This window comes from Chiloscyllium punctatum, chromosome X, assembly GCF_047496795.1.
Source record: "Chiloscyllium punctatum isolate Juve2018m chromosome X, sChiPun1.3, whole genome shotgun sequence".
NCBI classification, from domain to species: Eukaryota; Metazoa; Chordata; class Chondrichthyes; order Orectolobiformes; family Hemiscylliidae; genus Chiloscyllium; species Chiloscyllium punctatum.
In genome coordinates, this window is record NC_092791.1 from 26261896 (window position 1) to 26286997 (window position 25102).

At 38.8% G+C, this 25102-nt stretch overlaps 1 protein-coding gene across 7 annotated transcripts in view; it reads right to left on the bottom strand.

The window, feature by feature from the left end:
* The window catches only part of eif4ba (eukaryotic translation initiation factor 4Ba), a 42747-nt gene that overhangs the window by 11855 nt on the left and 5790 nt on the right, over positions 1 to 25102 (bottom strand). For 3 of the 7 annotated variants that reach the window (XM_072567338.1, XM_072567339.1, XM_072567336.1), the window contains exons 2-12: positions 19628 to 19765; positions 17148 to 17353; positions 16859 to 16975; positions 15048 to 15102; positions 14500 to 14634; positions 11536 to 11634; positions 6556 to 6741; positions 5243 to 5486; positions 1852 to 1946; positions 1269 to 1298; positions 394 to 643 (exon numbers count right to left, since the gene is read on the bottom strand). In XM_072567338.1, coding sequence (XP_072423439.1) covers positions 394 to 643; positions 1269 to 1298; positions 1852 to 1946; positions 5243 to 5486; positions 6556 to 6741; positions 11536 to 11634; positions 14500 to 14634; positions 15048 to 15102; positions 16859 to 16975; positions 17148 to 17353; positions 19628 to 19765 — 1555 coding nt within the window. Of the gene's footprint in view, positions 1 to 393; positions 644 to 1268; positions 1299 to 1851; positions 1947 to 5242; positions 5487 to 6555; positions 6742 to 11535; positions 11635 to 14499; positions 14635 to 15047; positions 15103 to 16858; positions 16976 to 17147; positions 17354 to 19627; positions 19766 to 21102; positions 21227 to 25102 lie in introns of those variants that run through there. The other 4 variants (XM_072567342.1, XM_072567337.1, XM_072567341.1 and 1 more) reach the window with 4 other exon arrangements.

Genomic DNA, 25102 nt, shown 5'->3' on the forward strand with positions numbered 1-25102 from the left:
GTCACTAGATGACACCCCCCCCCCCCCTGCAGTCTTGGGCCCTGCTGGAGCCTTCAACCTCAAGACATCAAGGTGAGCTGTTGCAGCTCAAATCATTATTTCAAAAGAAACCAGAAACAATAGAAATCGCTCCTTGAGGCACAGTCACACACAGATGCAAGTCAATGGATGGGAGCAGCTCTTGAACATCTCCCAAGTGGCTATTCTTCATATGCAACCATGACAATGAGTATCAGGAGGCTACTTGCTCACAAACAACAGCTGAAGCCAACCATATTCTAATGTAACACACCCACCTTTAATTGATCTAAAACCTTTTAAGTTCTTTTCAACGTTACAAAAATTCTCAACTGGATTAGAATGTTCATATCTTTGAGAAATTGCCAACTTTACCTGAGTGGTTTATTTGATAGCACACTAGCAGGTGAAAGAGGTGCTGTGACTTCTGCTTCAGCACTCTGGTTACTACTGGAACCTCCAACTGTTCTCTTTGTCCAGGCATTTTCTTTAGGTGGAGGGGCAGGTACAATCTTAAGTGGAATCTGGTCTGGTTTAGTTGATTTGGACACTGGTGACTGTGGCTCCTCCTCCTTGTTGAACATATCATTGTCCAATGACTTCTCACTCTCTCTCCGAACTGTAGCTTGATTAGATAGAAAATAATTTATTTTAGTAAAACAAAGCTTGTATCAAAAAGCTTGATACTAATCTTTATGAACTCCATAAATATGGATGGTGTTCAGAATGTTCATTTTTAATACTAAGTGAAAAATTACTCCACAAACCTACAACCTTCCTAATAATTAGCAATCAACATGCTTTACAACATATTAAATTTTCTGTTTTAACTAAAACAGCATGATGGTGGTAGAGAAAACAAAAGTAAATCACTTTAGGAGATGAAGATCATGCTCTGTGGAATCAAATTTACTGCACATAGTTTTCTCAGGATATGGATAGACAAAAGATTTTTATTTCAAAAGGAAGCACATTCATCTTTTCTCCCATATGTTTTCACTGGACTTCTCATTACACACACTGCAACAAATATTAGATACAGGGTTCTACCATTTTCCAGCAATATTGGGGACAAGCAATTCTGAGCTTTCGTGTGTTAATGAAAGATCCATTGCACGTAGTCTTTGCACATCAACAAAAAGAACTGTCATAATTATGTCTCTATCAAAGTAAAACACATGATGGCCGTGAGAGGTTATAGAGTAGGATCGCCTTCACAAAACAATCCGTCACAAAAGCCGAAGCTTTACCTATGTGGCTTTGCAATTGCATTCTTCTATCTTTGTAGTCCCAAAACAATTAGTAAGCATGTACAAGAAAAACAGAAGATCAGTTTTGGCTTCAGATAACAAAATATTAACATTAGTTTACAAAATTGAAGCAGTTGTCCTGTGCAGATCATATTAGACATTATAAGGACAGCCATTTACCAGTTTTGTTTTTCACTACAAATCAATGATGTGGTGAAGTGTACAGTTCTTTAGGACTTAAAAGGTTAATGAAAATGATTAAGCTAACTAACTGAGTGAAAGTGACACACATTGAACAGTTGCCAAACTACTGGGAGTGTAATCATGTAGTAAAGTTTGACAAATGTAAACTAAACAGAAAACTTGCCACATGGAACCATTTCTCCAGTTTTGCACTACAGTGGGCAGATTTTCAATTTTTAAAGTAGCAAACCTGGCGAACACTTTTAAAAAAGCACATCAATACATTAGCTGTACATTCGCTTTAGAACTACCAATCTTCTTAACAAGCTTAAAAACTGTAAAATGCTCAATGTTTATCCTAATAACTTTTTGAATAGTCTGTGTAAACATTAAGTCTTACCTCGACCTCCAGAAGCACTGGTATCAGTCGGCTGTGAAGAATCGCTAGCTGGTCTTGAACGTTCCAGCTGTTCCTCACTGCGCCAGCTTGGATGCCTATATTGAACCAAAGTACATCGCTAAATGGCATTAACACACAGTTTTTACATGTTAATTAAGAGAAAGAGTTGTTGGTTATCACAGGAAGTCAATTAAAGGCAATAGGAACATTTCCAAATAATCCAGGGTGTCAACTCGCAGATAATTGCCTTTGGAATAAAACTGCATATTAACAGATCAGCAAAAAAAAATGACCAAACTTAAATGTTGTGCACCCTTCCTCAACAGGAAGACCACCACTTTCTTTGCTTGGATTACATCACCAGCTCCATGGCATCGAGAGTTATTCAGCAAACCTTCGTGACTTTTAGAATTAAAAGATTTCCATGGGTCAAGTGGGTAGGTGGGGAATGACAGGCACCTTTGGGAATAGCGAACCAGCGTAGACTCAAAAAAAGGATTTAAGTAACAATAGAAACAAACAAACATCACAAAATGCTCTGTTCACCACAATTTTTTAAAAGAAAAAACATGTATTTTACAAATATCTAGTGGGACAGATGAGTAACTTGAATTCAAATACTAGTTATGGCACATTTCTAATCGAGTGTACAGAAATTTGTCATGTGAAATAATGGTCAGAGACAACTAAATTGTTACCATTCCTCTGGCCATACACAACAGACATTGGAACCATGCCAATGTTAGTATCCCTCCTTCCCACCCTACATGGTAGGTACCATATTAAATCAAGTTAACTACACAATAATACCAAAACAAATTTCCACTTGGCCAGATTCAACACAGCATCTGGACTGCAGTAACCACTTGCAAACTATGTCAATCTTATCTTGCCTTATTACTCACTTGGATTTGTTTTCCAAAATATTATTTATTTGCATTAATGTTTTAAGATATTTTAAACTTAACAGCTTTCATTTCTGTGATACTTCAGTTATATTAAAACAGATGTTGCATACAGATGTATTCTAACAAACATTGGAATTCAAAACATAGATCAGAAGATAAAGATTAATTTGCACAACACTACAAATAGCACAAGCTGATATCAATGGTGAAGGCACTGCATTTTAAACTTTTTGAAGGCTGAAAAAGCCAAGTTGCAAACAAATTAGAGTGCTGTCACTTCAACCTCTGGCACTGAATTACCATACTTAATAGATGGTTGAGAATAGTTACAAGTATTGTTATCAAGTGCTTTGTAAAACCTAGGACTGATTAGGGACAGTCAACATGGCTTTGTGCGTGAGAAATCATGTCTCACTAACTTGACTGTGTTTTTTGAAGTAGTAACAAAGAGGATCAATGAAGGCAAAGTGGTGAATTTGATCCATATGGCCTTCAGTAAGGTATTTGACAAGTTTCCTCATGGTAGACTGGTTAGCAAGGAGAAAATTCTTCAGCCAGAGAGTGGTGAATCTATGGAATAGATTGCCACAGAAGGCTGTGGAGGCTGGGTCATTGAGACGGAGATCGATAGGTTTTTGATTGTTGAGGGGACTAAGGGTTATGGGGAGAAAGCAGGAGAATGGGGTTGAGAAACTAACCAGCTATGATTGAATGGCAGAGCAGACTCGATGGGATGAATGGCCTAACTTCTGCTCCAATGTCTTATGATCTTCGATCACATGCAATACACAGAACTAGCCATTTGGCCACGGAACTGGCTTGAAAGTAGAAGTTAAAAATCACAACACCAGGTTATTGTCCAACAGATTTATTTGGAACCACAAGCTTTTGGAGTTTTCACTATAAATTCTGTGTTCTATGATCCTGCCCCACTAACTCCCTCATGAAGGAGCAGCGCTCTGAAAGCTTGTACTTCAAATAAACCTGTTGGATTATAATCTGGTGTTGTGTGATTTTTAGCGTGGTCCACCCCAGTCCAACACCAGCTCCTCTACATCATCAAAAAGTAAAAGACAGAGGGTGGTAGTGGAGAGTTGTGTTTCAGACTGGGGGTCTGTGACCAGTGTTGTGTCACAAGGATCAGTCCTGGGTCCACTGCTTTTTGTCATTTATAGAAATGATTTGGACGTGAACATAGGAGGTATAGTTAGTAAGTTTGCAGATGACACCAAAATTGGAGGTGTAGCAGACAGTTAAGGTTACCTCAGAGAACAATGGGATTTTGATCAGATGAGCCAATGGGCTGAGAATCGGCAGATGGAGTTTAATTTAGATAAAAGTGAGGTGCTGCATTTCCAAAAGGTAAATCAGGGCAGGACTTGTACACTTAAATGGTAAGGTCCTGGGGACTGTTGCTGAACAAAGAGACCTTGGAGTGCAGGTTCATAGTTCCTTGAAAGTGGAGTCACAGGTAGATAGAATAGTGAAGGTGGCATTTAGTATGCTTTCCTTTATTGGCCAGTACATTGAGTATAAGAGTTGGGAGGTCATGTTGCAGCTTTACAGGACATTGGAATACTGTGTGCAATTCTGATCTTCCTCCTATTGGAAGGATGTTGTGAAACTTGAAAGGGTTCAGAAAGGACTTACAAGGATGTTGCAGGGTCAGAGGGTTTGAGCTACAGGGAATAGGCTGGGGCTATTTTCCCTGGAGTGTCAAGAGGCTGAGGGGTGACCCTATAGAGGTTTATAATATCATGAGGGGGTATATAGACAAAATAATTGCGCCCTGGGGTGGAGGAGTCCAGAACTAGAGAACATAGGTTAAGGGTGAGTGAAAAAGTTGCCCGTGGGGTCCCTTTTATATCCTTCCCCTTTCATCCTAAACCTTGAGGGGCAACCTTCTCACAGAGGGTGGTGCGTGTGTGGAATGAGCTGTCAGAGGAAGTGGAGGAGGCAGGTACAATTAGAGCATTTAAAAGGCAGCTGGATGGGGTATATGAATAGGAAAGGTTCAGAGGAATATGGACCAAGCGTTGGCAAATGGGACTAGGTTAGGTTAGGATATCTGGTCAGCATGGACGAGTTGGACCGAAGGGTCGGTTTCTGTGCTGTACATCTGACTCTACAGGCTGCTTGAATAACCCACTACCCCACACCGCTTGAATTGCAAATGCTGCAAAACTTGTGCTTTTAGATATAAACAAATGCAGGTAAGACAACACTATTTTAAAAGCAGTGCAAAGTGCTTCTGACTATATACTATGCTAATGAGTTTCCAGAGGTTTGTAAGATGAACAATTATTTTAGTGGTTAGAATAACGTTGTGCATCACTAAAAAGCAAATGGCTGTGCTGGATTTCAGTAGGATAACCAAACATATTACATCTTCTTGAATATTCCCATTTCTACAGCAAAATGTTTGCACTATTTTTAACCCAATTCATTTATCCTGAAGACTGGGTATATTTAGACTCACTAACCTTTCCCTTGGCTGCTTAACCCCTTTAATCCCTCTTTCTTGATCCTCTATTTGCCGCTGATATTTTTCTTGCTCTTTTTTCAATCGCTCCTCAACCTCGCGTTCTTTAGCTGTTGTGTCTACTGGTTTGGCAGCCCCAAATATGGATGCAGATCTTCCAGATGACTGCGCTGGAGGAGCTCTGACAACTTCTTCTTTTGGAATGCTGCGAGGTTTGAGGTTCAGTTTAGGTCTCTGCATGGAACCTATTGATACAATTTCATAAAACACAAGTTAAAATGCTGCACTATGCCAAATTCACTCAAGAAATCATTGACCAAAGAGCCCAAATCAGAAGCATTTGGCCATATTTTACATTCCTTTATCACTAATCTATTACCTTAATTTAAAACTGTCAAGATTTATTTGTAGTTAGAAGCTACATCAGAAGATACAAAAATATTGCATACAAGAAAGGAATCTGTTCAGACAATTAACTGGAGTGTGTGTTGTGGCAAGATATTTATTTGCTAATTTCTTCAGAAACAAACTGCTTTTCAGATCAACAATGTACTGTTGAGTCTCAGTATGATGTGACCTTTAGCATGGTGATAATCTCACATGTAGAACACAACTGGGGTAGGAATCAGAGTAATGAGGTGCACTAAATTACTGAAATGACAATTTTGTCCCAAAATTTGTAAGCAATCTTTCTAACTTTGCTGGAGTAGTATAGTTTCTAAATTGCAGCACGAAAAATAAAAATAAAATTGAGAAAACAGCATCCACTGAGGCAGAAGTGAGAGAGATAAGTTAAATAGACCCACTGACATTAGTGCATAAAGCATCTACTCATAAAATGACACATTCAGGCAAGTGGGCGGCACGGTGGCACAGTGGTTAGCACTGCTGCCTCGCAGCGCCGGAGACCCGGGTTCAATTCCCGCCTCAGGCGACTAACTGTGTGGAGTTTGCACGTTCTCCCCGTGTCTGCGTGGGTTTCCTCCGGGTGCTCCGGTTTCCTCCCACAGTCCAAAGATGTGCAGGTCAGGTGAATTGGCCATGCTAAATTGCCCGTAGTGTTAGGTAAGGGGTAGATCTAGATGTAGATGCAGATGTAGGGGTATGGGTGGGTTACGCTTCGGTGGGGCGGTGTGGACTTGTTGGGCCGAAGGGCCTGTTTCCACACTGTAAGTAATCTAATCTAATCAACATTTATTATTAGCAGAAGCTCACTGCAACTGAGAAAGGCTCAAAATGAAATGAGTTATTCCAAGGGTATTTCAAAGTTTTGAAAAAAAATTAGAACATTTACTTTAGCAAGAGATCAGTTACCTCTATCGTCATGCCTCATTTCATCTCTTGAACCATAGTCACTTCTCCGTTCATCTCTTCTATCAAAGCGGTCAAAGCCATCACTGTAGCGGTCACTATAACGATCACCACCACCTCTGAAATCATCACTCCGCTTGTCATCATAATTATCTCTTCTGAAGCCACTGCCAAACACACGCCGGGAGCCTAGAAAACAATTGAATCGGCTGAGATACAAATATAGAACTTGTAGAAATGTACTTGCCTTGATGAGTTCTATTTATTTACCTACATCACAAGAAGCTTGACACCATCCAGAATAAAGCAGCTCATCGGATTGATATCCCATGCGCTATCTTCAACATTCACACACAGTGGAAGCAGTGTACACAATATATAATATGCACTGCAGTAACTCAAGGCTCGAGTTGGCATCTTCCAAACCTGCAATTTGATCTCCAAGTCACTCACTATCCTGACTTGGAAATATATCACCCTTCCTTCACAGTTTCTGGAACTCCCTGGCAGTGTACCCATAGTACATGGAATGCAGCTACTTAAAAAGGATGTTCACCATTGCCTTCTCCAGAAGAATTAGGGAGGAGCAAAAATACTGGCTGAGTCAGTGATGCCAACATCCCAAGAGCAAATAAAAACAATTCACTTATGAAAGCAAAAAACACCTTTATACTCACTAATATAACCAATACAATTTGTTAATTCACTGTCCTCAGTGAACCTTATTTATTTTTCATTAATCTCAGTAGAAAATACATTTCTGCAGAATGCCTAATTTGCAGGAAAATTCTAAGCATTGATCACATTTACACAATCTGCTACACTTGTGGAATAAATAGCATACAATATTTTGAAATATTGGGTATTCCCTTATACTGTAAAAAGGATACTGTCCCAAGAAATATTTTAAAAAAGTTATGAAATGTTAAGGGGTTAACAGTTACTGCTACAGTTACTCAGTCGAGCAATTACAATGACATGCACCAAGCCAGATGGCATATCCAGATTCTCTTTAATCAACAGGAGTATTTTATGAACAAGAGTATATTGATAACAGTAGCAATCTCAACAATAGAGTGCTACACTACTGCACTAAGTTAGCAATATATTACAACATTGGTCAGAATTTCCCCAGTATGTTAAAAACATCCACTGGCTAGAGTGTGTTTTTCTTTTTAAAATCATAGGAGAATGGACTTCCGTCAAATCAGATATTTCTATGCAGTTCACACCATATGACGACTGAAAATTAACCCTCCCACCTCCAGACAACCAAACGTTCACAGGATAGTAGAAAGCTTCTCTCTCATGCTCTAAGATACAAGACCGGCCTGAACAAAGACTCAGGGAATGCTGTTTTATTTATAAATATTCTTGGCGTAGAACCTTAAAGAACCCCAAAGGTGCATTCGAGCTCCCTGCCCTAATTATATCATTTCCTTTTGTTTGTGCTGATTTTTCAGATTCAAAAACGAAAAACAGATAGAATGCCTAGCTAAAAATAAGACCTAAAATCTGTACTCGTCTCTCCCAAAACTCATTCAGAACTGCAGGGCCTGGCTCTGAACGTTAAATGAAAGGCCAACCTCTTTCTCAATACAAAAAGGGCGAAAAAAAACATCATATGTGGCAAAACTTTTAAGACCTTGTGACGGGAAGCATGGTTAACAGTGCTGACAGTACAACAAAACGGATTTCCGAAGTTAATACAAATGACTTTAAGAAAAGATCATACAACTTATGGGATTCTGAAAGGGACTTTTGTGAACAAAAACTAAACACTCATATCCAAATTATGAAAGGAAACTCTTGCCAATGTATCTACAGTAAATAGCCTATAGCTAAAAATTAATAAAATTAAACTCAAATGGGAGAAAAAAAAAATCACGTGGTCTGGTCTGTACCCACATTCATATTCCAATGGCCAGTGCGCTTTTGGGTCAACTGTTTGCCATTTATATAAACAATTTGGATGAGAATTCAGAAAGCATGATTAGTAAGTTTGCAGGTGGCACCAAAATTGGTGGTATAGTGAATATGAAGAAGATTATTTCAGTTTGGAGTTGCATGTCAACACCATGCAGAATACCTGACACAGCAGAGTCAGTGGGATTTGCCTGGGAAATTGAGACTTCCGATGGACAATTCCCCTGCGCCTGCGCCCCCCCACCCCCCCAAACAACCAAATCATCAGTCTGGAACCCTACCCATTGACACACACATTTCCTCAGTCACTGTCAAAAGGTCCTCTGGGACCTTGTAACTCCTGAAGTATGTGCCACCAAGTGTCATTAAGGAAAGGGACACATCTTGGCCTGCAGCACTACCCCCATGCTGAGTGGATTGCGTCCTAATTTCTTCTAATGGACAAATTCAAGACAGGCCGGACTTGGAATCTTGGCCAGAAAAATTGACGACAGGCAGGTGGGCTGTTTTAAAGATAATTACCATTGAATGAATCTGTTCCAACAGTATAGCCATACTATTGTTTTCATAAGTTTTTACAAATACATATCGCAAACCGCACTTCGAAATCCAATACAGAGGAAACTCTATTGTCCAAAAGGACATGGGCAGGAAGTATTTCATTCAGTTAATGGAATGCCGGATAACAGTTAGACACGCATTGGGACCTTGCAATCTTGTTCGGATGATCCGAAGTTTGGCTAATCAAATGCCAGATAATCGAGATTCCTCTGTAGAGAGCAACCTGTTTTTGAGTACTGCAATAAATTAGTAACTCAGACAAACCTTTCAATGCTTGGAAAAACTCAAAAGGTGAACAAAGGCAAGACTTGTACTGGTAATGATAGGGCTCAAAGCATCTTTCCTTTAAATTTTCAAAAACACAGGTTGCAGCTTGCGTTGCTGCACTCCTGGATCTTAATGTAATGCACTTGAGGAATGTAATGTAGTGCTTGAGGAAATGATTATTTATCAGCACTGACTATAATCAGTAAAGTTAGATCACATGGGATTCAGGGAGAGCTTGCCAATTGGATACAAAATTTGTTTGACAGTCGAAGAGAGAAGGTAGTTTGTCGGACTGGAGGCCTGTGCCTGGCTGTGTTCTGCACGGATCAGGGCTGGGTCAACTGTTTGCCATTTATATAAACAATTTAGATGAGAATTCAGAAAGCATGATTAGTAAGTTTGCAGATGGCACCAAAATTGGTGGTATAGTGAATAAGAAGAAGATTATTTCAGATGATGACCGGGGGGGGGGGGGGGGGCCTGGGTGGGATGCAATGCAGAGGGTCAGTGTGGACTCAATGGTCTGAAGCTCCTGCCTCCATAATGTACGAATTTTAGGATTATACAAATTGGGGTTTAGTTTGGATAGATCAGAGGTGTTGCATTTTGGTAAGGTGAACAAAGGCAAGACTTGTACTGGTAATAATAGAGCTCTGACAGTGTTGTTGAACAGAGAAATCTGGAGATGAAGGTACATAGTTAGTTCATTGAAAGTTGCATCACAGGTAGACTGGATAGTAAAGGTAACATTTGGCATGCTTGCCTTCATTGTTCAGACCATTGAGAATGAAACATAGTGTTGCGAATTTACAGGACATTGGTGAGGCCACTTTTGGAGGACATGTACAGTTCTGGTCACCCTGCTATAGAAACTGATATCATTAAAGCAGAGAAGGTGCAGAAAAGATTTACAAGGATGTTACCAGGACTGGACGGTTTGAGTTATAAGGACAGGCTGGGACTTTTTCCCTCTGGAGTGTAGGAGGTTGAGGGGTGACCTTTTAGAGGTTTTATAAAATTATAATGTGCATTGATACGGTAAATAGCAAGATCTTTTCCCTGAGATAGTTCAAAACTAGAGCGCATAATTTTAAAAGAGAGAGGAGAAAGATTTTAAAAAAGGGGCCTGAGGGACAATGTTTTCACACAGACTGCACCTGTGCAATGAAATGCCAGAGGAAGTGGTAGATGCAGGTACAGTTACAACATTCAAAAGACATTTAGACAGGCACATGAATAGGAAAGGTTTAGAGGGATAGTGGTCAAACGCGGGCAAATGGGACTATTCAGTTTGGGAAACTTAGTCAGCATGGACTGAAGGATCTGTTTCTGTGCTGTCTGACTATCTGGTTCATAAATAGGAAACCCATTTGCTTAAGGTAATACAAAAGCAAATAATAGGCATAGAGAAAAGTACAGCACAGAACAGACCCTTTGGCCTACGATGTTGTGCTTAAACAAAATTAGCCAATTTACACAGACTGCTTAACATCAAAAATGATGACTATGACGACTCCAGACACACAATAAAGAGTACCTTCTGAAATGGCCCAGTCATTCAGTTCCAGGGTAACAAATGCCAGCTGACACCCACATCTTTTTTAAAACTCCCTTGAATGGGATAAGGCGGTAGAGGGCAACAAGGTCAAGGGTGCCTGAAGGAAAAGGACTATTAACTGTCACCTAAAAGTGAGTCCAGTATGGAAGTCAATCGCCCAGACATTAAAAGGAGTCAAGGGAGCATAAAGTGCATTGCTTCTTTAGCACAGAACTGACAAAATGATGCAGTATTCTAGTCAGAAGGCATTGCTAGTTCGACTGCTGGAACTGACCACATGTAACTATACCTGACAAAGCATTTAACAGAAGAACCAACAATACAAAATTGAAAATTTGAGTCCTTTTCAAATAACTTATTGCAAGATATATATATGGGAGAAAATAGAAACTTCTGCTGACATTCAACATTGTTAAGCAGAGTGGGATGCTGAGATTTTTCCTAAAGATTTTGACTAGCATTTCCAGTGATATTAATACGCAGCCAAAGTTAATTGGCATAATCCTAATTTAGACTGCTTGCACGTTTATGCTCAAATTAAATACCCTAAACAATGAAGGTGATTGCTTTTCAATATTTATTCATCACTGTGCATCCAGTGATTCACAAAGTACTGGGAAGGCAGGTGCTTCACTGTCTACGCTATAGCTGTTAAGTATTAGTGAACATACCTCTGTCATACCCACGATCCCTGAAGCCGTCATCCCGGTATCTGTCCCCATCTCGACGAAGACCATCCCGGTCACGGGACTCGTAACGGTCCCTAGTTCCTGCAAAACACCGTACCAGAAATGTTCAGCATTACAAGAAATCATACAACCAAAATAATGCACACCTTTAAAATGAAAAAACACAAATCCTCCAAACTGTATGCGCAACATGCAACAACACACGAGTGTTAAACACATTTGTGAAGTAGGTGATTGACAGTAGTAGTACTAATAAGGATGAGCTTCACATTGAAAATGGGAAAACATTGCTATCGCTGTGAGCCCTATTTTATATCATACATTTTTGAATAATTTTAAAATTTGTTTTAGCAGACTAACAGAAAACAAACCAAGGTACTTTATAAAATGAAGCATGCACCCAAGGGTGGCGAGGTGAGAAAGAGAAAAAGGAGAGGATAATCTAACAGATTCTGAAATAAAGCCACAGAGATATTCGTTCAAGAGAATTGTTCAGAGGCAGTTCCAAAAAGCCAAACAACACAGTAATGATGATACTTTGAAAAGATGCAGAGAGCTAAACACTAAACACAAAAAAAAGGCCAAAAGAAATGCAGATGGGGAAAATCAGAAACAAAAACAGAAATTGCAAAATAAAAACAGTCGCGATGATAGTGGATATTGTTGCCAACCATAAAAGGTGTTGAGAAATAAATAATTATCATTGAAGTCAGGCTTGACTTTGGCCAGGGTAGTCTCAACGGTGAAAGTAGGCCTGAAACTCAACTGGATGAAAGCAAACAATGTAAATGCTGAGTTTTAATATATTTACCGCTAGATTAGGAAGTGGCAGTGGTCTAGTGGTAATACCACTGGACTAATAATCCAGGCTAACGATCCGGGGACATGATTTCAAATCCACCATTTTAAATAGTGAAATTTCAATTTAACAGAAATTGAAGCTAGACTGAGTGGCAAACCCATTGTTGATTGTTATAAATACCCATCTCCTTCACCAATATCCTTCAGGGAAGGAGACCAGCCTATGATGACTCCAGACACACAATAAAGAGTGCCTTCTGAAATGACCCAGTCAATCAGTTCCAGGGTAACAAATGCCAGCTGACACCCACATCCCATTCAAGGGAGTTTTAAAAAAGATAAGGCAGTAGAGGGCAACAAGGTCAAGGGTGCCTGAAGGAAAAGAACTATTAACTGTCACCTAAAAGTGAGTCCAGTGTGGAAGTCAATCGCCCAGACATTAAAAGGAGTCAAGGGAGCATAAAGAGTTTTATGGAAGGGGTGGCAGGAAAGGGTTAAGATATGAAACAGAAGCTGCAGAGTTATTGGATAGGAAAGGGTGACAAAACAGGTTTGTGCATCAGGAATTAATAAGTTTGCCATAAGTTTTCTCAAACTGTGAAGGAAAAAGTACAGCAGCGTGACACACTTGCATCACTCAGGTCATCTTCGGTTGATCCAGACTCAGCAGCATATTGTTTCAAATCCTCTTGATTACAAAAGACTTTTTCAGTTGTAAGAAACCAACTGTAATCTTGACATTTTGTTCGAAAGTTTCAGGGTTTTAGAAAGTATTTACACACAAAAGGCAGCAAAGTGGAGTTGATTATCAGATCAACCATAATCTCACCAAATGGCATAGCAAACTCAACGGACTGAATGGCTTGCTTCTGTTCCTATATTGCTAGTATTTTCCTGATGGGTTTCTCAGAAGGAGCAGAAAAGACGTCCTCCCAGACCAAGCCATCACACATGTTGAAATTTAGCCAAGTTTGCAAACTCTGTACTGTTCTGACATTTTGAATGTTGAAATGTACATCACATTTTTCCTGCTACAGAGAATAGTACTACCTTAGCAGGGCACTGGAACTTTATTCTACTTCCAACACATCTTTAGTTCTTAACTCTTCATTACCCTTTCACTAATGCCATGATACTCCACTCACCTAGCATCATTTAAAAAATGTTGCCAATTGTCCGTCTGAAATGTCACTAACACATTTATGCAGATGCTTCAATCTAAGTTCTGTTGAGCACTGCCGAGATATAATTTTTTAAAACAAGATGACACATGATGAAAAACATTAAAAGCTTCGCAGAGTTATATGGCAGCGATTTATTTTTCTGCTACTAATTCTCAACATCCAGCAGATTTTAAGTGACAGCAGAACCAAAAGGGTGAATTAATAACATTGCCAATTTGTTACCTTAGCTATACTTCATAATATTCTTTTATTCGGAAAAGGCTTTAAAATCCAAGAACATCATACACGAAGTTTGTGACTTGAAAGGACATCTATAAGCAGTAAATTAAAATTTTGATAACAATTAACTTCTGAAGTACAGTAAAGCCAAACTTCATCCAAGGGGGAGGGAAAGATTATCCAGAACCAGAAGAGTATGCTATTTTTAGATTGGTTAGATTTTAATTTTTTTGTTTTGTAAAATGTCTATATCCTTCAGCTGTAGATCTTTTCCCCCATTGCCTTCTCACCTTCTTTGCAAACAGTATTTGCTGGTGCTGACAAAATAAAAAAGCACAAGTCAAGGTGAGTGATGTTAGAGGCTGCAAATGTATGAAAAGCTCCCAAGCCACAGTCAGGTAATGCTCCCTCACCTACACCCAGGTCCAAATCAGAATGTTCCTTTTGCACAAGTTTAATTTTCCACACTAGCCTTCGGTATACCTTTGGTGTGAAGCTGCATTGTGCATACAGGCTGATGCTTACCTGCAATTTCACTCACGACTCCACGCAACAGGAGAGAGAGGGCAGGGTGGCGGTGTCGAGATAGAGCGAGCTTGAGAGAGAAAGCGAGTGAAAAAGAGGAGAAAAGGAAAGACGAGAGAGATCTATCTCGTCTGATGCCCAACACTACAGGAGAAAGGACAGCATGCTAAACCATCGCCTTAACCTGTAAAGCCATTAAATAATCTTATGAACTCACTGTCCCCAAACGAATCTTCCATCCTTCTTAATGGATAATCATCGTTGCTGTTACTTGTTGGCCTAGCTCTCCAATCAGACTCCATCTCCGCATCACGAATTCGGTCTCGATCCCCTCCCCTGCCTGATTCTCTTTCTGAGTTCAAGCGGAAATAGAAACCACGGTGTTAAAATCAAACATCAAAAATTTCCCAGAACTGTATTTGTATTTACAATCTACATTCAGTGGTCCAGTGAGCCATGAAGTACACACATTTCTAGGTCAGTCCTTTGGTAACTGGCCAAGATCAAGGGGAAGTACAATATTACATAGCTAAGTTAGTTATCGATAAGAGTATTTGATACAAGAATGTTCAAAACTTGCACAGTTTGGTTATATCCAAATAACTATTTCAAAAGACTATTTAACTTGAATTTTACACACTGATCTGCTTTGAAGAAATATTGGTGAAAATAAAAGTTATAATCTCAATACTAGCTCCAACAATTTCTCTCATTGAATAGGAAACATTTCAGAGGGTCAGTTACCTATTAAATCAGAAACTATACCTTTTTCCTGGGCTTGATCAGCGATATCCACCCTTATTCTTCGATTTTGCAACATCTAAGAACAAAAACATCATAGATAGAAAAGTTTCAACATGGGTGCTAAAAACATTTTGAACTACTGTAAAGCATATTAACTGAAATTCCCCACAAACATGAATACTGCCAATAATTTTGCAAAACCCAAGAGTTATTTTGTTGAACCACAATCAACCATGTCTTAAGTTTGAGTCATACAAAGTCTAAACAGGAGGTAACAAGACTCTAAAAAAGTTAACCAAATGCTAAGACACAACGAGGTGCTATCTCTTTTTTTCCCTCATCTTACACAAGAGAGAATCTTCTTCAACTCCATGGCATCTAGAGAAAGTAATGAGTTTTACTTAGACATTTGGACTCAATGTACCAAATCTTTAAGACCCAGCAGATCGTGAGAATTAGTTTGACTTAATTCTGGTTAGAGCAACACAAAGAACTAGGAGCAAACAAGTAGTGAAGCTGGATGGGTAGGGAAGGGAATGGAAAGAAAAGAAAAAGATGATAACAAAATAACAGGAGGAACCGGTTTATGAAAACCCTGCAGTTCCACACTTGCTCCCAGGCCTTGAAGCACATTAAAAGAGAAAGTATTGAGGACTGTAATCAAGAGCAACACAATACTATCAAGCAGCAACTAGGCATAAAACCACTCAAGATAGAACAGGAGACTGGAAATTTTGGGGAATGGTGCATTCTTTCAACATGCTAGATCAAGGAACACAAAGAGAAAAGCTTGTGAAAATGGAAGAAAACCTGCAGAATCCGGTTCATGTGAGAATGAGTTATGGGAGTGCTTGAGGATTTATGCTGAAGACATTGATAAACGGCATCTCAGGATTACACTGATTTTGTAAAAATTGATTTATTGGATGTAAGCATTGCTGACTGGGACAGCATTTATTGCCCATCTTTAATTGTCCAGGGGCAATTAAAAGTCAACTTCTGGGTCAAGAGTCACATGGAGGAGAAAGTGAGCACTGCAGATACTGGAGATCACAGTTGAGCGTGGGGTGCTGGAAAAGCGCAGCAGCTCAGGCAGTATCCGAGAAGCAGGGGAATCAACGTTTCGGGCAAGAGTCCTTCATCAGAAGGACTACAGTCACATGTAGGCCAGACCAGGTAAGGTAGCAGATTTATTTCCTAAATAAAAAAGGGTATTAATGAACCAGATGGCATGGTACATATGCAGCTTTGTCTCATTGTCTGCTGATTCTTCACCCTCAGCTATTTTTCTTGGCAACTTTTAAACAGTGGTAGTTTGACACTCCCTTCCACTTTCAGGTGAGGAAGCAAGTCTCAGGGCCACATCAACCTGAAAGGGGATTTAAACCCATGCTATTCGGGATATTCTGAACCACATACAACTCGCTGTCCAACTAACTGAGTTAACCTGCTCCCATATCATTGGTTACATACAGCAGTCAGTCAAAAAAAATTGACTGAAACTGACTGAAACAAAGCTGAAGGTTTACAAATGACACCAAGATACAAAAACAGAAGAACTTTTATTGGCATGATCTATAAATCTATGACAAGCTGAAAAAAGACATTTGATACTGAACTTGGGCACAATGAGAGCAGTGTGTTTCTGAATAGTCTCAACTCAAAAAACAAAGAAACAGAAAACATGGAAGGTAATTTCTGGAAAATTACAGTCAGAACTTGTTGATATCATTGTCCAGGTTTAGTAAAACTATTGACCTTTAAAATACTACGAAGTGATGTTTTAGCCTAGAGAATTACATATATAAATAGGCTGAATACATTTACTATACCTCTTCATTGAGACTCAAAGCATTCATGAGTGATTCCACATCGTCAAACTCAGCATAACCAAATCCCTTCAATCTGTCCTGATTGGTGGACTCTCTCGGCAAACGCACTGCACTGATCTTTGGGAAGCCAAAAATAAAAAGCAAAAAGTGATACATCTCACGCATGACAAGTTACAGTTTACCCTGGACAGAATTTCTTTCAACAAATACCAAGTTTATTTCTTCCTCCCTCTTCCCTTGCTGCAATGGATTTGACAGGGTAAACAGAATACTATGCTCATTTACTTACATTCATTCCATGGAAGAACTTTCTGATGGAGTCCTCAGACACATCATAAGGCAAATTGCCCAGAAAAGCTGTGTAGGGTGGCTGCTTTGGAATACGGTTCATATCAACATCTGGTGCTCGAGCAGCACGAGGTGCTGTTGGTAGCAATGCCCGGTTAATAGCAGGCTTATAAATATCCTCTTCAATTCCAGGCCAGGCAGTGGAAACTATCAAAATAAAATACAATGAAAACATTGATTAAACACATAGAAGGTTATTTTAAAAAATAAAAATGATGCCCTTTGAAGTGGCATGAACACTGTAGATCTTATTTCTTTGATGTAAAGTGCATGCATATGGTTATTAAACAAGAAAGGACCATAATGTGCCATTAAAATTCACTGTGGTGAATAGCCAGGTAGGCTCATTAAAGACAAAATGGATTTTTAACTACATTGAATTTTTAACTTGCAACCTTTACGGCCAGCAGCAGCAGAGGAGTTTAAAGCCTAAATCACAAAAAGGTTGGCTTTCAAAAGCAAAGCCACAGCTCAGAGTGCAGACAGGCTGATCGTGGTAACCTTCACAAAGTGCCAATTTTTAAACACCTGATTTTGTTTTTGTGAAAAGTGGGTGTTAAATGGCTGTATATTTCACACTGCATGCCTAGTACTATTAGCTCTTGTTAAAGATTAACTAACGGTTAATATTGACAAACGAGTGCTCACTTCTTGTTTCAATATAGCTTTAAAGCACCATGAATGATAAAAATTTGACTTTACATGAATGACAAGTGATCCAGGCAATTTGCCAGTCATTCAGCCAAACTCTGTTCAGAGTAAAAGCACCCAATTCTTTGACCTGGTATGTTAAGCCCTTGGACGCAGTTCAATTTTGGATTTTAAACATGTGCCCTCTTTAGGGTTACTTTTTCTTTACTGGTTGTTTTTCCCTTCTCCACCCTCCTTGCTTAAAGCCTGGTACATCTCTGAATCTTCTTAGCTTTGACAGAAGTTTATTGATCTGAGAACGTTATCTATTTCTCTCTCCACAGGTGCTCTCAGACCAGATGAATATGTATTTTCTGATAATTTCAAAAAAGTTCCATGTTGTGCCAACTAGCAGAGAAGCCAGGCCAGTTTGATGCCACATTTCACAGTATAAGTGAGTTTATATTAAAGTGTCAACAAAGCGACCAGGTAGCATCTATACTACCGGGTGCAACAAGAATAACAACAGTGGTGAGCTTTAGCATTTTATATTGCATACTGTTCATTTATGTATTTTGTTTCAACAAACCAGCTGTTGATTCAGAATCTAAATATTGGCCAATAGAGCAATCAGCACAACTTTCAAGAATGGGGGAAGTCATGTGGCACAGAACTTTGCAGTTTCCCATGTACAAGTCACAGGCCTCACATTAGTAACACTGCAGAAAAAATACTTGGATAGAGATGAAAATCTGCTTACCAGAGTAGTTAGGAGATACTAAAGCAGATAAATTATTTACTATTAAATATCACACTTACACTACATTATACAAACAAGTTGCCAAAAAATGGGAACAGTATCCAAACATCAGCAATTTCAGCAGAGGGGAGGAAAAAAAAAACCAAGCAGCATCCTAGGCCCAACCATCTTCAGTTCCTTCAAGGACCTTCCTTCCATAAGGTCAAAAGTAAGGATATTCACTGATGATTGCAGCACTCAGTTCTACTTGCAACCTCTCAGATACTGATGCAGTAGTACCTGAACAACAGGTTGGGCTCATAAAGTGGTAAATGTGCCAGGAAATGACCATCCCCAACAAGACAGAATCTAACCATCTTCGTTTGATGTTCAAAGACACTACTACTGCTGAACATCCCACCATCAATATCCTGGGAATTTATCACTTACTAGAAACCAAAAACTGGATCAGCCATGCAAACAGACTACATTAGCAAGCCTGAGGCTAGGAACTGTGCAGAGTAACTCCCCTCCAACTGCCCCAAAGCCCGTCTACTCTTTACATGGCAGGAGTGTGATGGAATAGTCCTCACTTGCTCAGATTAGCGCAGCCCCAACACTTAAACTCATCACGTTCCAGGTGAAAGCGAGCTTTTTGATTCACACCTTATCCACACTCAACAACACTGGCATAACATGCATCATTTACAAGATGCACAGGGTCTTCTCAACAGCACTTCCTAATCCTGTGACTTAACATGTAGAAGGACAGCAGAGACTTCATTATTTCCAAGTTCCCTTTCAAGTCTCACACCACCCTGACTTGGAACTATCTTGCTCATTCTTCACTGTCAGTGGGTCAAAACTCCACACCAACAACATTGTCTGTGTCGGTACATGCACAGTTATAAATGAGCAATAAATGCTCATCTTGCTAGTGATGCTCATATCCCATGAAAGAATAATAAACTGTTGCTACATGCATTTTTCCACTCAGCTGCCTAATGTCACATACTATAAGAGTTAGAAATTAAATTTGGTGATCCTCTTACCTTCGCTGTCCAAGTCATCAGTCTCATCTGCCCAGCTGACAGGCTTTGAGGGAATGAAGAATTGGGTCGACCCTCCACCATCCTCTGCCAGAAAGTCAGTCAGGGTAAGAGTCTTTCCCTTTTTCTGCTTCTTCTTCCCTGTATATTAGGAGTTACAATTGTTAATGTTTTAAAGAACTCCATTGCAACATTAATGCACTATAAAGACTGCTTATTTGTCAAAACAGAGACTAATTTGATATTCTGATGGAACCTTCTCTCCCCATGTTGCACTGTTCCACTCCCCATACTGCTGATTAGCTGTGTGCAAAGGACTATTCTTTAGTTCTAGGGCAAGGACAAAAATATAAACTCAATCCCAAAGGGCTGCTGCCTAGATTATTTACTAAACAGATACTTGCTTGAAAACTGTTTTCCTCTGGCAATTAGATTACCTTCTCAACCAGACAAGTATTGAGAGGACTGCGGTACCTCAAATTGAAATGAGACAGAAAGAAAAAGGCACAAATAGGGTTACCGACACAAACAGAACAGTAAATTTAAAAAGCCTCTTGACAAACCGTACTTAATTATGAAGCATGGTTAAGAGAGACAAAGACAAACCTGCAGGGTTATGGAATTGCAAGAAGGTTTAGAGTCAAATATGAAAATGTCTATCATACTTGACCTACAGATGAAAGCCCTGCAGGGATAGTAAACTAGTCATTTTTTAAACCTACAGGAATTTCCACAGCATATTCCAGAGATCAATTAATCTTTGAATGACCACCGTTTGTTACAGCAACTAGATCTTGTCATGAGAGAAAGAGACAGAGACAGAGACAGAGACAGAGACAGAGACAGAGACAGAGAGAGAGAGAGAGAGAGAGAGAGAGAGGGAGAGAGAAAATATTGTATCTGATGCTTAATGTCCCTCTCCATACAAAACAGCATTTTCTATAACTTTGTTTTTACATGGGTCTCATGTAATTCACACTATGTGTGCTTTACTCAGTGTTTTCAATGGCGTGCACTGCATACTCCCGATCCTAATTTTATACTTCCCAAAAATATATTTCATATCATTACTACCTCTTGCCAGGAGCTGATAAAAATTAGGAAAATCTTGCAAGTAACAATTTTGTCAAGGAAGAGAAGTTCACAGCCATAGAAAAATCCAGAAAAATGCACAAGTAAACAGAGATAAGAATTATTATGCTCTCTTTCCGCTCATTGGACTGAAGAAATCAAGAATCACTCTTCCACCCACTACATCTTTGTCAGAAAAAACTTTTGTTTCTGCATTAACCACAGGTTTAAAACAGGCTTCTAGAGTTCAAAGGCAAAAGATCCCAGTCAGAGAGATGAAATGTAACCTGGGGATGGTATAAAAAGTTAACCCACAGCTGCCCTAGTTTCCCTCCTTGTTCATTTTCTACAAACAGATGCATGTTGTACAAGTACATTATTTTTCCCTCCTTCAGTTCCAAACTTACCAGTAGACTAGTAGTAACTTGCTCAAGTGACATGTTGTAGTGACAAACGTGGCAGTACCAGGTTGACTCTGGGGCAGTTTTGGCTTCTTGACTAGAGGCTGTCACACGGAACACTCTTCCAAAACTACATTCCATAGCAGGAAGAGAGAAATTTCAAGGCAATGTTTCTAAAAACCCCTTTTAAAAAGTAATTTAATTATTCCCCCAAGGTAAGCAAATTTCAGCCTGTGCCTCCTGTGCAGTCTGTACACAAATGCCAACGTGCACCATAATTTAGAATGGATCAAATAAGGAGATAGAATTCAGCAATCAAGACTTTTGTTTAAAAATGGAAGGTAGGATCAGAAGAACAAACAACTATGCCCAAATTAGTTCTACCACAAAATCAGCCCAAGGTGCGTATGTAGTGTTTATAGCTAGGGTAAATAGACAACAAAAACTATTCTGACTAAAGACATTTTTGTCCTAAAATGCAATTCTGATAAAAATGAAATACTTTTAAAGAATAAAAAGTTTAAAAATGACAAACCAATGCTGCAACTTTTTAAATTGAACTAATAGTGCAATTAATTTCCCTCCTCTCATGCTGTAGAATATTACTTGCACTGATTAGATGCAAATTATTAAAAGAACTTCACAGTCAAAAGCTTAACGTTTGAGGCTCCAGGTGTATTTCTTTCTCAAGCTTTGATTTTAAAAAAATTTCTCTGGTCAGTAACAGTAAAACACCAGTGCATATTTGCTTTACAGTGGTCATAAGCAACACCACTGAATTGCTGTTTAAGCAGCATATTTTCCCCCCAAAAAAAGCCAAAAAATGTTGCTACATGAGCACAACTGCCAATCTTTTGAAACGTGTTTCACCAGAAACTCAAAAGGTATTTCCTTCACATTATAGGCTTTGCATGAAGTATTGTCAAAATCTGAAGAACACTGCCCCAAAGAATTAATTTTCTAAAAGCAATTGGACATACTTGAAGAAAATGAAAATGCAGTGCGCTGGGAAAATTCTGGCAGGTGGAGCTAAATCAGACAGCTTGTTCAAAGAGCTGGAACAGACCTGAGCTCAAAGGCTGCCTTCAGTACTGCAAGATTCTAGAATTCTACTGCAGCCTGATAGGCCTTAAATCAGCCCTGCTAATGTTGGATTATTTGATTCAGTGTCCAGTCAAACTTCTGTTGAATACCCTGGGCTGTTGTGCCTTTCACACAAGACAATCTAAATATGTTAAAGGCTCACAAAGGTTATAGTACGGCAATATGGCTGTCAGTGCATTTTAAATTAAAGCACTCAAAAGATACATGTTCAAACTGCTCAGCTGAAGCAAATGAGACAGTGTGCGCTTCTGGAATCTCAAGAAAACAAAGCAAATTTGCAAACCTGTGAGAAAGATGTCAAAATTGTTCTTCAAATGGTTTGAAACTAGCCACAAAATCTCTTTATTGCATTAGTCATTTATTTTCCTTTAACTTGTGCAACATAGCTTCAAGCTCCAATCATCAATAATTTGGGATTTTATTTAAAAAGATCAAAATTTCTCCATAATGGTTAAACTAAGAAACAGCACTGGATTGTGATCTTTTGCTGTTGAATGAGACATCATGAAGTGTGAAAGCAATCAGTACAGTGAGGATCTGACAAGACAGTCCTGGGCCTACTGGATTATGAACACCAAGCAGCTAAAGGTGCAGTTGTTCTGCCCAAAATGTTCTTTAACTTTAGAAAACATGCTTGGCAGCAAGTATAATGTGTTGACCGACTGGGGTGTTTGAAGTTTGGGAAAAACCAGAAAGATCACACAGTTGTGCTCGACTGGGGAGAAAACTTATTCAGTTTTCCATCAGCAAGGAAATACAGAGAGCTTGGATGAAATCTTAGTGTTCATTAACTGTCATGCGTTATGTTCGATGCCTGTTCTGAAGCACTGTTTTCCTAGGTTGGGAGGATCATGATTCCACCTTCATTTAAGTTACTTACTTGGTGAATTAAACTCATTCTATTTTAAAGCTGCATTGTATGCAGCAGAACTCACTGAAACTGCAGCCTTTGGTCGATGAATATCATTTCGTGTTATCTGAAATGCTCAGTACAAGATTAATACTATCTTACTTGCCTGCGATGTCTGAGAGTACACACAATATTTTTACAATTACTTTAATGGCACAGATGTTCATATTCACACATTGATCTGTATAACACATGAACTTTAATTATGTTCTGAATGTTACGATGCTTTATTGCAGGACTTGTTTTTGCTGGGGTCACATTGGAAAAAGAGTTTGGGAACCACTAAGCTCCACTGTGATACATTATATATTAGAGCCATCTTTTATTAATGCATCACCTGTCAATTGATATTACTGCAGTGTAGAGCAGATGTTACAGATATTCAGCATTACAACTTTATTGACTGCTTTCTGATTTTGGAGGTGCTCCTGCAGAAGTGGCTACCCTGACAGTTCCCCAATTTTACACTACTCTCATACTCTTCTGTTGCTTGAAACTATCGTAATCCAATGTTAATAAGCACAATCTCAAGATTTCTGCTGAGTACTCATGACTTAAAATGGTCTGCTACAATCAGAAATGCATGATAAAAGACTGCTGAAAAATGTTATTTGTTGGAAAATCAAAATTCACAAAGTTGAGACTTGATTTGTGTTAACATTTTTCCAAATATAAATTATACACAATTCTATGTGTAACATGATCCTAATTGTGAAAGCAGATCAGGAAAAACACACATCTATTGGAAAATCAGAAATAAAGCTCATTTTCAATTTTGAATCTTGCAGCACAAGGCCATCGACCCCTCTGCTAAAATATCCTTATGAAAAAAAAGATTTATGCTAGGAATAAATTTAACTAACTGTAGTTTAGTTTGCTAAACATACACAAGGCTGTCTAAAACACAGTCTATAACAATTAATAGCCATTGATACATAGAGGTCAAACGTATCAATTTGTTGTAGGAATGCAGAATTTCAGTGTAGCATCAGTGCACCAGAATCAGAATCATCTGGATTCAATAGTCTCTACACAATGACTTACCCTAATTTTCATCAATTCCCTCTTAGATGCAAGTTTTTAAAAGAAAAAATGCAATTCTACGGATTTTTGTTGCATCAAATATAATCATAAAATATACACAAACATATGATACCAACTCACTTCATGAATAAATTACAAAACCGCATCTACTTCAGCCATACAGGACATTTTCTGATGTGTTTTATAGACCATATTGTATAACTTTCAAAGAAAGCATTTTAAAAAAGACAATGCAACACATGATAGAGATAGCATCTTTCCCCAACACACACACAAATTAACTGATTAAATAATGATCAGTTCTGCCTATGGCATTTTGTTCAGCATCGTTGATTTAAAAAAAAACGTTGCTCAGAAATGCTTAAAATAACACAGTAAGGCCCCAGGTATTTTGCATGCTTTTGACATTTACCATATGAAGATTATATTTTTGGTGGAATTGAAGATATTCACAACTAATTTAAGTATGCAAAAAACATTAAGAATAAAACTCAGAAAATATACAACAGGTTAACTTTTAGCAATGACGTGCATTAATACATTACCTTTAATGTACAAAAAGCTGCTCAGACTTCACAAATACATAATCAGACACAAATAATGTCTAGTCATAGGAGTTGACAAAAGTCTAGATCAGTTTCAAGGAGTTGTCTTAAAAGGAGGAGCGAGAGATGGATGTTATTTTAAAGAATGGGGCTTACTGATACCTGAAGATATGACCACAAAAACTGAGTAATACAGAGGTGCGTGGGAGAGGTGGTTATTGGGTGCAGGCAGCTATATAAATAGGGAAGGGACAGGCCATATGAGACTTTAAAGAAAAAAAATTAAATTTAAAGCTGTTGGTGGGGTAACAGCATATTTAGATCAAAGACAATGGTGATGACTGAACAAGACTTGAACAGCAGAATTCGGGGTGAGCTAAAGTTTACAGTAGATGAGTGTTAA